At 39.8% G+C, this 13,466-nt stretch overlaps 1 protein-coding gene across 7 annotated transcripts in view; it reads right to left on the reverse strand.

Annotated features, from left to right (window-relative positions):
• Positions 1–13,466, reverse strand: part of RERE (arginine-glutamic acid dipeptide repeats) — a 474,067-nt gene that overhangs the window by 160,173 nt on the left and 300,428 nt on the right. Inside the window, exon 1 of one of the 7 annotated variants that reach the window (XM_032301147.1) lies at positions 7,830–9,099. The exons of the other annotated variants lie outside the window; for them this stretch is intronic. Within the exon in view, the coding sequence (XP_032157038.1) occupies positions 7,830–7,855 (26 nt within the window). The 5' untranslated portion in view covers positions 7,856–9,099. Of the gene's footprint in view, positions 1–7,829; positions 9,100–13,466 lie in introns of those variants that run through there. 7 annotated transcript variants of the gene reach the window in all.

Consider the following 13,466-nt stretch of genomic DNA (forward strand, 5'->3'; position numbering starts at 1 on the left):
CATACAATATGCTGGGTTTCGCAATTTTCTCCAGAATGAACACATACTTCAAAGCTGTGTTTAACAAGTCTGGAATTTCTTTAAAATCTGCCATGTAAATGTTGTATTCTATTCCATCATAATTTCCCACTCATCTTTAGAGAAAAATTTCCCCAAATCGGAATAAAATCATTGTGCTGGCCGACTCTGGGCACACTTCCTGTGCGTTAGCCGTGCTCCTTAAGAAACAGCCAAAAAAAAAAAAAAAGAAAAAACACCATTGTGGTTTGTGCATTCTATTAGGATCTCCCATGACAGTGGTACTTCATTCCTGAGAAAGAGGAGTTGTCACCATACACCTGAGTCTAGATGTTCAAAAGCAGGGAAAGAGCATGGATTTCAGAATTAAATGAACCTGAATTAAAATTTCAGTATCAGGTTGGGTGTGGTGGTTCATGTGTGTAATCCCAGCACTTTGGGAGGCCAAGGTGGGTGGATCCCTTGAGCCCAGGAGTTCAAGACCAACCTGGGCAACACAGCAAGACCTAGTCTCTACAAAAAAAAAAAAAAAAAATTAAAAACCAGCCAGGCATGGTAAAATGCATGTGTAGTCCTAGCTACTTGGGAGGCTGAGGCAGGAGGATCGCTTGAGCCCAGAAGTTTGAGGCTGCAGTGAGCTATGATCATGCCACTGCACTCCAGCCTGGGCAACAAAGTGAGGCCTTGTTACTAATGAAATTTTAAAAATAAAAAAATAAATTTCAGTAGCCAAGGTTTTGCTTGCATTAAGTGTGATTTTAAGGGCACAATTAAATCTGAGTCCTTAGTTTCCTCATCTATAATATGAAATTGATAATGCTACTATGTAAGGTTATTATAAAAATAAAAGATGATTTATGGAAAGAACCACAGTACCTGTTGCTTAGAGGTCATTATTATTATTAACTCTATGTACTGGCAATAAAAGAGAATGAGAGCTAATCCTGCTATTATGAGTTCCTATAGTACCACTTACCTTTCCTTCAGCCTATACACAGTCAGGATTTTATACTTATTTTGTGTAGTTATTTCTTTGAATAGCTGTCTTGCTCTCTAGACTGGAAGTATATGTGGGTAAGAACTAAGTCTGGTTTTGGTCACAACACAGAACTCACTGGCTCTTATTAAATGTATTTTTAATAAATAAATGACTCCAATATTCTGGGGTTTTTTGTTTGTTTGTTTGTTTTTGTGAGAAGGAGTCTCGCTCTATCACCCAGGCTAGAGTGCGCTGGCATGATCGCAGCTCACTGCAACCTCTGCCTCCCAGGTTCAATCAATTCTCCTGCCTCAGCGTCCTGAGTAGCTGGGACTACAGGCACATGCCACAAGGCCCGGTTGATTTTTTGTATTTTTAGTAGAGACAGGGTTTCACCATGTTTAGCCAGGATGGTCCCAATCTCCTGACCTCATGATCTGCCTGCCTTGGCCTCCCAAAGTGCTGGGCTTACAGGCATGAGCCACCGTGCCCAGCCAATCTAACTCAACTACTGCTTAGCCACAGACAGCAAGTAAGGGCTCTGCTGCAAAACTTAAGAGAGTTAAGTCACTGTGACAAAAGGCCAGTCCTCCAAGCAAAATTAACTTAAAAGCAGGTTTGATAAACTGCCTAACAGGAACAAATTTTGTCATTCAATCAAAAATCAAACTAAAAAAAAGAATACAAATGAAAAAAACAAAGACAGAGATTTAGTCAACTTAAAATTATCACTTCCATATTCACACACAAATACAAAAGTCAACCCAAAAACCTGTCCAAAATCCAAAATCATAAAATTCTAAATTTTCTCGATGGAAAGTTCTAGAGAGGCCATCTGATCCAATCTTCTAGCTTAAAAGAAGAAACCAAGGCCTGAGGAAAGAAAAGTGCTCTTTTAAGGGGTCACACTGAGTTAAATACTAAAGAAGAATCCAGGCCACAGAGGCAGCTCTCCCACAGGGTCCTCCTAAATATAATTTAGGGTCCAGAACTAGAAATTTGGTGTTGCCTTAGGAATAAGAATTCCCATGCTAGTAAGATGCAATAAATATGGCCTCCATACACAATAATGTATGAATAATGTCAGGAAAAAAACTGGTCAAAAAATTTTACAGCTGAGAAAGATCTAGTTTCAAAGAACTACAGTGACTTTGCTCTGTTGTCTAAATTTCTTACGTGCCTTTTCTCTCCTCCATTATGTGGTAACCTACTGTGTAGCTGACAATGTCATATAACAACATTCCACCACAGGCTCCTCACAAACTTTACTATAATGGCCTGCGGCAAAGTTTAGGGACTGCAGCCTAGCAAAGCTGCCTGTATGCCTGCACACATATGGAGCTTCAGCCAACAAACTTAAGAAAAAAACAAAAAAAACCCACTATGACCAAAACTCATTTACAAAGCAGCAGTCACTGCAGATTGAGCTGCTCTCCTGACCAAAGAGGTTGCTAGCTAACTGCACAGTGAAATCAAACTGTAGTAACAAAGCTGAATGGTGCACCCCCCCCAAGAAAAAAAGGGACTTTAGACCAAGCAGGCATGTCTACAATACATGTCTAAATGTTTCTTTGTCCCCTCTGGGGAGTTATAAAAAACATGACAATTGCCTTATTCCTCCTTACTGCAGCGGTAGGGATATAAAAGGAAGAGAACACAAACAGGCATTAACTAACATACACACACACATGCACCTCTTGTGAGAAAGTGGCAGGGAATGTTTAATGCTGAACACATCAAATATTATAATTATGGAAGCAGAGCTTTAAAAAACAAAAATAAAAAAACTCCAAGATGTATAAAAACATAAACAACCAAAGAGAATAAGAAGAAAGTGAATTGGGAACTGGTTAACAATTACTATAATTCCTAAAACAACCCCTAGCATTGTCCTAGTTGAAGAGGCTATTTAAAATTAAAATAAAAAAATATTGGCCAGGCACAGTGGATCATGCCTATAATTCTGCCACTCTGAGAGGCCAAGAAAGGAGGATAGTTTGAGGCCAGGAGTTCGAGACCAACCCAGGCAACAAAGTGAGACCCCATGCCAATTTTTTTTTATTAAAATAAAAAAAAAAAATGTGTTGTTGAAACAATCATATCTGTGTGAGCTTGAGATTGTACATTTGACCTGTGAATTAATAACAATAATGTACTAAGCAACTATGTGCCAAGCACTTTCACATTGTTTTCATCTAATCTTTACAAAAACTATAAGAAATATTTATTTCCATATTACCCATGAGAAAAATGAAGTTCAGGGGAGGGAAGGAACCTGCCCGATGTCATAGCTTGTTCAATGTCACTTATTAGGTGGAATATGAACCATACTACCTGGTTCCAAATCCAGGCTTTCCTCTTACCATAGATGATGTATTTATTTAGTCAACATATTCATACCAAAGACCCATTTGCCAGGTACTCTACTGGAAATGGAGGCTATAAGAATAGACTTGGCCCCTGACCCAAAAGCTTAATGTCTAATAGGGAAAATAATCAAATAAATGTGTAGCTCGAAAAAGTCTGATATAAATAATCTCTGATTTTCCCAGTTGAATTAAGAGGAAGTATTTCACCTTAAGACTCAAAGTATCATACTGTGTATAATATGAGATTAGTTATCTTTCAGAATTGTTTTAAACACACATTCAAGCATGAATCTCATTAGACCAAAAAGAAAAATAAATTAGCCTCATGCTTTACCACCCAAAATGGAGGACTACAGGCACGTCCACATCAGAAACTGCTCAAAAGAGATGATAACCGATTATCTGTGCTTATTTAGGTGAATGTACACACTATTTAAAATATTCCTCTAGCTATTATTTTCTGCCTACTCTCTCATCCTGTCATTTATCTTACAGGATAAATGGTATTCTGGTGGAAGACAACTCTGTCCAGTAACAAACAAAAAGTACCTGGCAAATGGGTCTCTGGTATGAATATGCTGAATAAATGAATACACAAAGCAAAATGGAAAAAAAATTCAGAAGGAAAAGAATCAGGAAAAAAGAATAACTAGAGAATCAGAGACATCAGGTCTTAGGTATATTAGAGTCTTCTAATTCATAAATTAACACACTAGCCAAGAGTCAAGGAAGAAGTGAAAAGCAGATTAAGAATGAAATGTCAGCAGTGCACGGTCAGTGGCTCACGCCTATAATCCCCGCACTTTTGGAAGCCAACATGTGCGGATCGCCTGATGTCAGGAGTTCGAGACCAGCCTGGCCAACATGGTGAAACCCCATCTCTACTAAAAATACAAAAAATCAGTCGAGCGTGGTGGCAGGTGTCTGTAATTCCAGCTACTTGGGAGGCTGAGGCAGGAGAATCACTTGAACCTGGGAAACAGAGGCTGCAGTAAGCTGACATCATGCCATGGCACTCCAGCCTGGGTGACAAGAGCAAGATTCCATCTCAACAAAAGAAAAAGAATGAAGCGTCAGGCCAGGCACAGGGGCTCACACCTGTAATCCTAGCACTTTAGGGGGCCAAGGCTAGAAGTTCAAGACCAATCTGGGCAACAAGGTGAAATACCGTCTCTATAGAAAATACAAAAAATTAGCCAGGTGGCGCCCACCTGTAGTCCCAGCTATGTGGGAGGCTGAGGCAGGAGAATCACCTGAGCTCAGGGAGATCAAGGCTGCAGTGAGCTGAGAGCACACCACTGCACTCCAGCCTGGGTGACAGTGCGAGAACCGATTTCAAAAAGAAAAAGAAAAGGAGTGAAATGTCAAACACAACCAAGTTCATTCTAGCTTTCAACCAAAGACAGGCTGCAAAACGTATGTTGACAGAGGAATACTTTAAATGTGAGCCTCCCTCAGGTTCTATTACAATGATAAGAACAACTAATAAGATAATAATTTTGTGAACTTTTATATTCGAAACGTATACTTGCTATATTCCCAACATTTCCTCATAGTGTCAAGTGCAAAAGAAGCACAACCATAAGCCAAAATGAAACAAACTAGCATCTTTTCCATGTTCAAGCTACACAGACCAAAGATTTCATCAACCAACAGGACAACTTCCCATGAGCTATTCCCTCATCTCCTTCACCAGACAAGCACAGAAGCCCTAAAGCAAGGCTTTAGCATTCCAAAAAATATTTTTCCAAGACAGGATAATATAGAACAAATACATACTACACAAGAAGTAGCTCTAGTAACTTATTTTATTGGATCTGAAACATAGACAAATTCGAGTCTTAACAACAGAATATCCACAGATCAGTCAGTAACCACAAGTCTTCACCATCAAATAGATGGCGGTATCCAAGCTCCATAAACATAGATTTGTACTAGGCCTAACAGGCCAGCCATGCCAGTGGCAGGCACCTGATCCAAAGCTGGTTCGGCTGTGAGCACAGCTTCCTGTTTACATTTTTATTTGCTAACTGTAAAGAAAGTTTCAGAAGAGGTAAAGATCTAGACAGAAAGGCGGTACTCTCCCAACTCAAACAATGAGTTTATTCCTTGAGCCTGAAATGTTAGTCGTGCCCAGATTCCACACGTGCATAACAGAAAGTGGTGCAGTGTCCAGTTCCTCTCATCTATAGAAGGGATACTACATGGTATGGGGAAAGTGAGTACTTGCCCAAAACTCCCCAGTTCAGTGCCCAAATAAATATGGTCAAAATGGGAAGAAAGCCCTCACATGGATAAAAAAATGGATCACAAAAATAATAAAAATGCATACCCTAAATTATCCCTCTACAATTCATCTCCTTAGTTGCAATCCCAAAACTGAATCTGTAAGAATACAGATTATACTTCAGTCATATTTTCTTTTTTTTTTTTTTTTTGAGATGGAGTGTCCCTCTGTTGCCCAGGCTGGAGTGCAGTGGTGGTATCTTAGCTCACTGCAACCTCTGCCACCCAGGTTCAAGCAATTCTCCTGCCTAAGCCTTCCGAGTAGCAGGTATTACAGGCACGTACCACCGCGCTCGGCAAATTTTGTAGTTTTTAGTAGAGATGAGGTTTCACCATCTTAGCCAGACTGGTCTTGAACTCCTGACCTCATGATCCACCCACCTCAGCCTCCCAAAGTGCTGGGATTACAGGCGTGAACCACCATGGCCGGCCCCGTCATATTTTCAGTGGCTAGAAGTCACCAGCATTAGCCTTCCTAAAAACTTTTCACTAAAATCAAGGGCCTCCTTGGAAAGAGCTGACCACACAAAGCTCCAAATTTATACTACAAAACTAAGAGCTTACGCAAGGAATCTCTCCTTGTATTAATGCATAGCAAATTTCTATGAGGGTTTTTCAATTGCACATTCTTCTTCAATATTGTATACTTTCTTCCATCCTCGTGAATGCACAAAATTTAGGTGGCATTCAAAATTTTTCTAACCTTTATCAGAAGGAAAAAGAAAGAATGGAAAACAAAAGGAGCAAATAATGTAATTCAAAAACATCATTTCATATCTACTTGGGTTAAGAATTCAATTTGTCCTAAATCTTTTTTTGACTGGCTCCCTAAATGAACCATGGTGAAAGCCATCTGTCTGAATCCACTCTGCAACAGGACACCCAAAAATCACAACTTCCTCTGGGTAGAAGAAACTAGTGTCTGGCTATCAAGCAGAGGGTACGAAATGTGGCCTTGTCAGTGACTGCCTTCTCAGCACCAACTATTCTTTTTACTCCATTTAAGAGAACAGAATTTTAAGTCACATGACAACATACACATATGCAAAAAATGCTATCTGATTCTAAAACAAAGATACAAAAACCAAATACCTAAACTTCAATTTCTAACACAAATGTCAATGCATATATATTTTTTAATTGCCAAGAAATTTTCCATAAACTCCAAAAGGAAGATGAGTCTGCTTTCTTTTGAAAGCAAGAGATGAAGTAAAGACTGATGTGACGGCCGGGCGCGGTGGCTCAAGCCTGTAATTCCAGCACTGTGGGAGGCCGAGGCGGGTGGATCACGAGGTCAAGAGATCGAGACCATCCTGGTCAACGTGGTGAAACCCCGTCTCTACTAAAAATACAAAAAATTAGCTGGGCATGGTGGCGCGTGCCTGTAATCCCAGTGACTCAAGAGGCTGGGGCAGGAGAATTGCCTGAACCCGGGAGGCGGAGATTGCGGTGAGCCGAGATCGCGCCATTGCACTCCAGCCTGGGTAACAAGAGCGAAACTCCGTCTCAAAAAAAAAAAAAAAAAAAAAAAAAAAGACTGATGTGACACAATCTTTCATTTTTAAAAAATTCATTTTAAGGTGATACTGTTGCCACCATAATTCACAACTGTTCTCTGCATATGTCAGACTTCAGAAAAAAAATCACAAAAATTATAATTTCCCGTGGCAAATAGGCTCTCAATCAAAACAAGGTTCCACCCACCTTCAAAGCAACCAATAGCTGCCCACCTACCATCCTTCCTAAAACATCCAAACAGAGCTGCGCTTGGGCCCAGGCATTCCATACTAGCCACAAGGCAAGGGGGCGGCCTGCAGGCTTGCTCCGCAGTTCTTGAAGGCAAAGAAGCCTGGCAACACACACCCAGCACGACTGAGGTTAAGATTATACTAAGAGACGAAGAGGTAAGGGAAAGGGAAAGAAGGGAAGAGGACAGGGGACAGAGGGATCCCACAAAGCTTCACATTCTACGTCTGCTGAATGCCTCTCTGGTGGTCCCCATTCTTAGTTCTGATTTTACGCTTCACAATACCACCTACATGGCCAGCCAGGGCTGAATTAAAGGCTCTCAGGAACATGCACTATGAATGATGAAATGATTCATAAACACCTTCAGAAGTGAGAAAGAGCAGCAAAACCCATCGCTGTTTCGGTGAGGCCAGGGAGAGAGAGCCTACCTGCAGGGGCTGAATGGATCATCCATGACTAACACGGGCTCTGGTGAGTCTAGCTGGATTCCTGAGCCTCTACTTTCTGCTAAAACTCTGCCCTTTTCTACTCTAACAACTCAAAATGGAGGCACATGCAGTCTCAGAGACCTCATAGAGCTTTCACTGAGCTTGTGCTATGACCTAAGCCTTCACGCAGAACGCAGAAACTTCCCCTCACACTGACAGGACTGAGCATGTGCTGTGACCCTCCCTCATCCACACACTGTCTCTCCACGACGCAATCAATCTCAACCCTGCCGTTTCCGTAAATAAAGCACAGCCAACAGACTCTGCAGCTTCTCCCTGCACACCAAGCTAGTGTGCAGGGAAGTGGGGCCTTAGAAAGGGGATCCAAGACAGCCAACACCAGGGAACTCAGCAAGCCAGCCTAGGAGAGGCTTCAGTTAAATGCCTTGCTCTGCCAAGACAACAGCAAGTTTTGTCTTTTTTTTAATTTTTTTAAGGTAAATGGTGATTTTAAAAAGCAAGATTGCCAAGAAAGAATAGAAACAAAAGACACAGATATGAACGACTACACACAAGATCAACTAAAGAAATACTGCAGCACATTTAAAAACATAGTAGTAGCTACTTAAAAGAAGCAATTTTACAAATTTCTTTTTGAAACTCTAAACATTTAACAAAAGACCAATCAGGGTAGTTATGGAGTGCCTGGCCTTGTCACAGTATAGATGGTATTGTGAGTAGGGTGGCTAAAGAAAGCTGTATTTTCTGCAAAGAGCTTAATCTTCCTTAGATAAAAAACTAAAAATAATAAATAAAATGTTCCCCAAATAATAATTTAAACTATTTCCTAAAGTAATACTAGCCCAATCAAGTCTAGCTTGAAAATGTAATGCTAACAATTAGGCAGGAAGGTTCAAGATTCAAAGAACACCATGCCACAAACACATGAACATCCAAAAATCTCACTTGAGGTCCTGATTCAAAACACTAAGGCAGATCCATGTAAGAAATCCTAGCTTTGGACGTGCAGGCTTAGTTTCCACTTGCAAACTAAGAGGTGACTCTATAGATTATTAATCAGTTACCAAAAAAAAGGAAGACCATGAACCTCACCAAAATTATAAAGGGCAAGATGGGGCAGGAAAGGGCAGTGCCAATTTTGTTTCCCAGAAATGTAATGGAATGTCAGAAAATTAAAGCCTGTTTAAAAGAACACATAGTGTCCTCAAGATTCCAAGGCCGGGCGCGGTGGCTCACGCCTGTAATCCCAGCACGTTGGGAGGCCGAGGCGGGCGGATCACGAGGTCAAGGGACCAAGACCATCCTGGCCAACATGTTGAAACCCTGTCTCTACTAAAAAGTACAAAACATCAGCCGGGCGTGGTGGTGCATGCCTGTAGTCCCAACTACTCGGGAGGCTGAGGCAGGAGAATTGCTTGAAACCGGAAAACAGAAGTTGCTGTGAGCGCTACTGCACTCCAGCCCGGTGACAGAGCGAGACTCTGTCTCAAAAAAAGAAAAAAAATATTCCTACAGTAAATGCAGAATCAATTCCATTTCCATAGCATTCAAATTTATGCTATGAAATAAACTAAATTCTGAAGCTATGATTCAATAAACTCTTATCCTGCTGATAATGTAATTTACAAAATACAAGAAATGCCAAGTACACTTAAATATGCTTTCCTTTGACCTAACACAGGAAACAAGTATCTACAGGCTGGTAGAACATTTTCCCTTATTGGTATGTGAGACAACATATTCCCAAAAATGCTGTTACTACAAACAGTCTAGAGGAAAATACTTTCTCAACACAAAACCAATGGAATTAGAACCTTGCAGCCAAATAATATGAATATGAGCAGCAAAGAATTTCCTCCCAAAAGTGTACATTTAAAAAAAAAAAAACCTACCTAACCCTTTCATATGGGAAATGTTTACGTGAAGAAAGCAACACAAAATAATATGTAATAAATTCATCAGTCTCTGAAAACCCACAAAACTGTTATATAGAGCACAGTATAAAAATGGTTATTGTAACAGCAAGTTAAGAAATGTGGATTATAATTTTGGTCTTACTAGATGTCCTGAGTTACCAAAATCCAGTGGCCTTTTCCTGTAATAACAGATTCCAATGGTGGCGCCAGCCTATGCTGACATTCTCTTCATTGTCTTTCCTGGCGCTGGCATCTGACAGTTGGCTTCACATACCATGTCACTGAGACAGCCCTTTCTCTTGTCACCCCTCAGGGACAGCATACCCCAGTGGTCACACCCTAGACTTCCTCTTCTTCAACCTCTCTCTCCTGAAGGAAAGTCACCCATACTACCACCATGCCAGCCAGCTCCTCTCTGAGGACACCTCCTTCCTGGTGGCAGGTCAGGAATGAAGGAGCCCCGTGCTCCTTTCACTGCACCTTGCTGGGGAACTGCATCTCTCTTATTAGATTACAAGTACTTCAGGGACAAGGATGCTACCTAAATCATCTTTATTGGAACCACTCAACTCTCCTATTTTGTACCTCAAACAACAATATCTGAAGCACTGCAAAGAGCACACAGTATCACTCATATGGTATGGCTGGCAAAAATTCCATAACCTAGATCTAATCATAGGGAAACACCAAACCCAAATTGAAGAACATCTGACAAAACTGGCTTCTAACTCTTCAAAAAGGTCAATGTGATAAAAAAGCAAAAAAAGTGAGGAAACATGTCATGAAAAGAAAGACAGACAAGGGATATTAAAGATATACAACAATTAAATGAGGCTCATGATCATGGGGAAAATTACTATGAAGGCCATTGTTGAAAAAACTGGCAAAATCTGAATATGAATTATATTGGACTATATGGTATTGTATTAATGTTACCTTTTCTGATTTTAATAATCATACCGTACTTACGTAATATAATTTTCTTGTTCTTGAGAATACACACTAAAGTATTCAGGGGAAAGGGGTCTGATATCCGTATTTCATTCCCAAATTGTTCAGGAAAGGAAAATACAGGTTAAGTAATCCTAATTAAAAAATCCAGAATCAGAAATGTTCAAAAATCTGAAACTTTCTGAGCACCAGCATGATGGTCAAAGGAAATACTGGAACGTTTTACATTTTTGATTAAGGGTGAAGAATAATGCAACTATTCCAAAATTCCCACTCTCCCACCAAAACATGAAATCCAAAACACTTCTAATCCCAAGCATTTCAGGTAAGGGATAGATTCAATATGTACCACAGAGAGAGTCATAAAGCAAAGATGGCAAACACAGAGAGTAATACAGCAAAAAAAAAAAAAAAACAGAGATAGAGGTTATCTTGTAACCTGTACATTTCTACTAATTTTGTGCATGAAACAGGTTTTGACTGTCATCTGTCACAGGAGGTCAGGAGCGGAATTTTCCACTTGTAGCATCTTCTCAGTGCTCAAAGCATTCTGGATTCTGGAGCATTTTAGATTTCGAATTTTCAGATTAGAGATGCTCAAAAAAACCTATAATAAAGCACATCTATAATAAAGTTTAAAAGGTAATAAAATTAATAAACACAAAGCAAATATGGTAAAATATCAACAATTGATGAATCGAGTAAAAGATATACGGAGGTTCTTTCTTTTACTAGTCTCATAACTCCTCTTTGAATTATGAATACAAAATTCAAAACAGAAAAATTTTACATATATAAAACAAACAAAAAATATCTCCAGCAGCCTCCACAACCATCAGTTCTCATGGCATCTGGAGAGCTGACACATGAGGGACAATGAATGACCTGCCTCGCTGCCTGTGGTCATGGTGCTCTCATCCACAAACTGAAGTCAATTAATATCCAGCTCCAAACTCACTCTAATCTTGGAATATAGGATCAGTCCTCCTCCTCCTCCTAGTCAAAAAACCTCAAGGAGTCTTGAAACCGAGTAGTTCCATAATTAGATTAGCCACTAGGTCACATTCAACCACAAATTTCAATTTTAGAAATGGGGCTCTGTTCCAGCGAACAAGCCGTGCTTTATACTGAGTTCACCCTGGTACCCTACTCAGTGCTAAAGGGCATCCCAGATACGGGCCTTGTTTTCTCTTGGAGTTCTCTTGAACATGGTCTACCTGCCCACTGATGCTGACTACCCACTGGACCTCACTCCTGCCACGACATTTTCTAGCCCATCATTTGCCAGCCTGCAGGGATATACACACAATCTGCACCCTGGCTGCCCTGTACATCTGTGATCTCTGGATCCTAGACATCCTTCTCTCCTCCTTCTAATCCCAAGTGAACAACAGATGAAGGATTAGCACTTCTGAATAGATTAAAGGAGAGCTGAGTCAGAGAGAAGAATAAACAGTTCGAATCAATTTTTTCTAAAATTAAAAAAACTACTTTGTCCATTGTAATACTTAATTTGTAATGAGTATATTATGTATGTCTATCAAAGGTAAATAAAAGCTGTAACATAAAAATTGTCTAAGTTTTATCTTAAAGAATTTTCTACTTACCAAAAATAAAAAATGTCTAAAATGTTGTATTTACTAACAAAAAATTTTAAAGCAAAAATGGGGGAAAAAAACAACATTCAGGAAATTCTAGAGAAAAATAATTCGAAGACAGATATTCTAATTAGTACTGACTCCACATCAAGAGAGACGTGTTTAGAAGCAATTTGTTCAAATTTCATTTACTAATTGCCCCTCATATCTAGACGTGGAACTGAGTTTGATTGATAGAAGATAGATAGATAGATAAGACAGACAGAGACACAGACGGACGGACGGACGGACGGACGGACGGACAGACAGACAGACAGACAGACAGACAGACAGACAGACAGACATCTAATATCCAGGAAGCTTGCTCATTTACCTATTAGCTTCAATGATATGGATAGTTGCAGTGGCTCACAAATATAATTCCAGCACTTTGGGAGGTGGATGAGTCACCTGAGGTCAGGAATTTGAGACCAGCCTGGCCAACAGGGTGAAACCCAGCTTCTACTAAAAATACAAAAACTAGCTAGGCGTGGTGGTGCACACCTGTAGTCTAAGATACTAAGAAGGCTGAATTGGGAGGATCACTTGAGCCTAGAAGTCAAAGGCTGGAGTGGGGCAAGATCGCACCACTGCACTCCAGCCTGGGCGACAGAGTGAGACTCCATCTCAAAACAATATAAAAAAACAAAGCAAAACAAAACAATAACAACAAAAACCAATTTGTCACAAGTATTCTCAGATTTCCTATGGTGAAAATTATACTTTATTGTAATTATACATTATACTTTATTAATGAAAGTTCATTTTTTCATTTCCAACCCTTACATATTTTCTTCTTTAAGGATATTGAAATCCTTCTCTATTGTTTCTGGTTTTAGAGGTAAAAGTTCCCACACTCTGCCTTTAACTATGGTGCTTGCTGTAGGCTTATAGTAAGTATTCTGTTAGATTAAGGAAATTCATTCTACAATCAATTTTCCTCTTCCAAGCGTTTTCCCCCCTAATTATTAAAGGGTCAAGTGCTTTTTCTACATTAAGATGATTGCATGGGTACAAAAAAATGGAATGAATAAATAAGGTCTAGCATTTGATAACGCAACAAGGTGCCCATAGTCAATAATGCTGTCTTTTTTTTTTTTTTTTTTTTTTTT

The sequence above is a fragment of the Sapajus apella genome, unplaced genomic scaffold (assembly GCF_009761245.1).
Source record: "Sapajus apella isolate SASKATOON/1434 unplaced genomic scaffold, GSC_monkey_1.0 scaffold43, whole genome shotgun sequence".
NCBI lineage: Eukaryota > Metazoa > Chordata > Mammalia > Primates > Cebidae > Sapajus > Sapajus apella.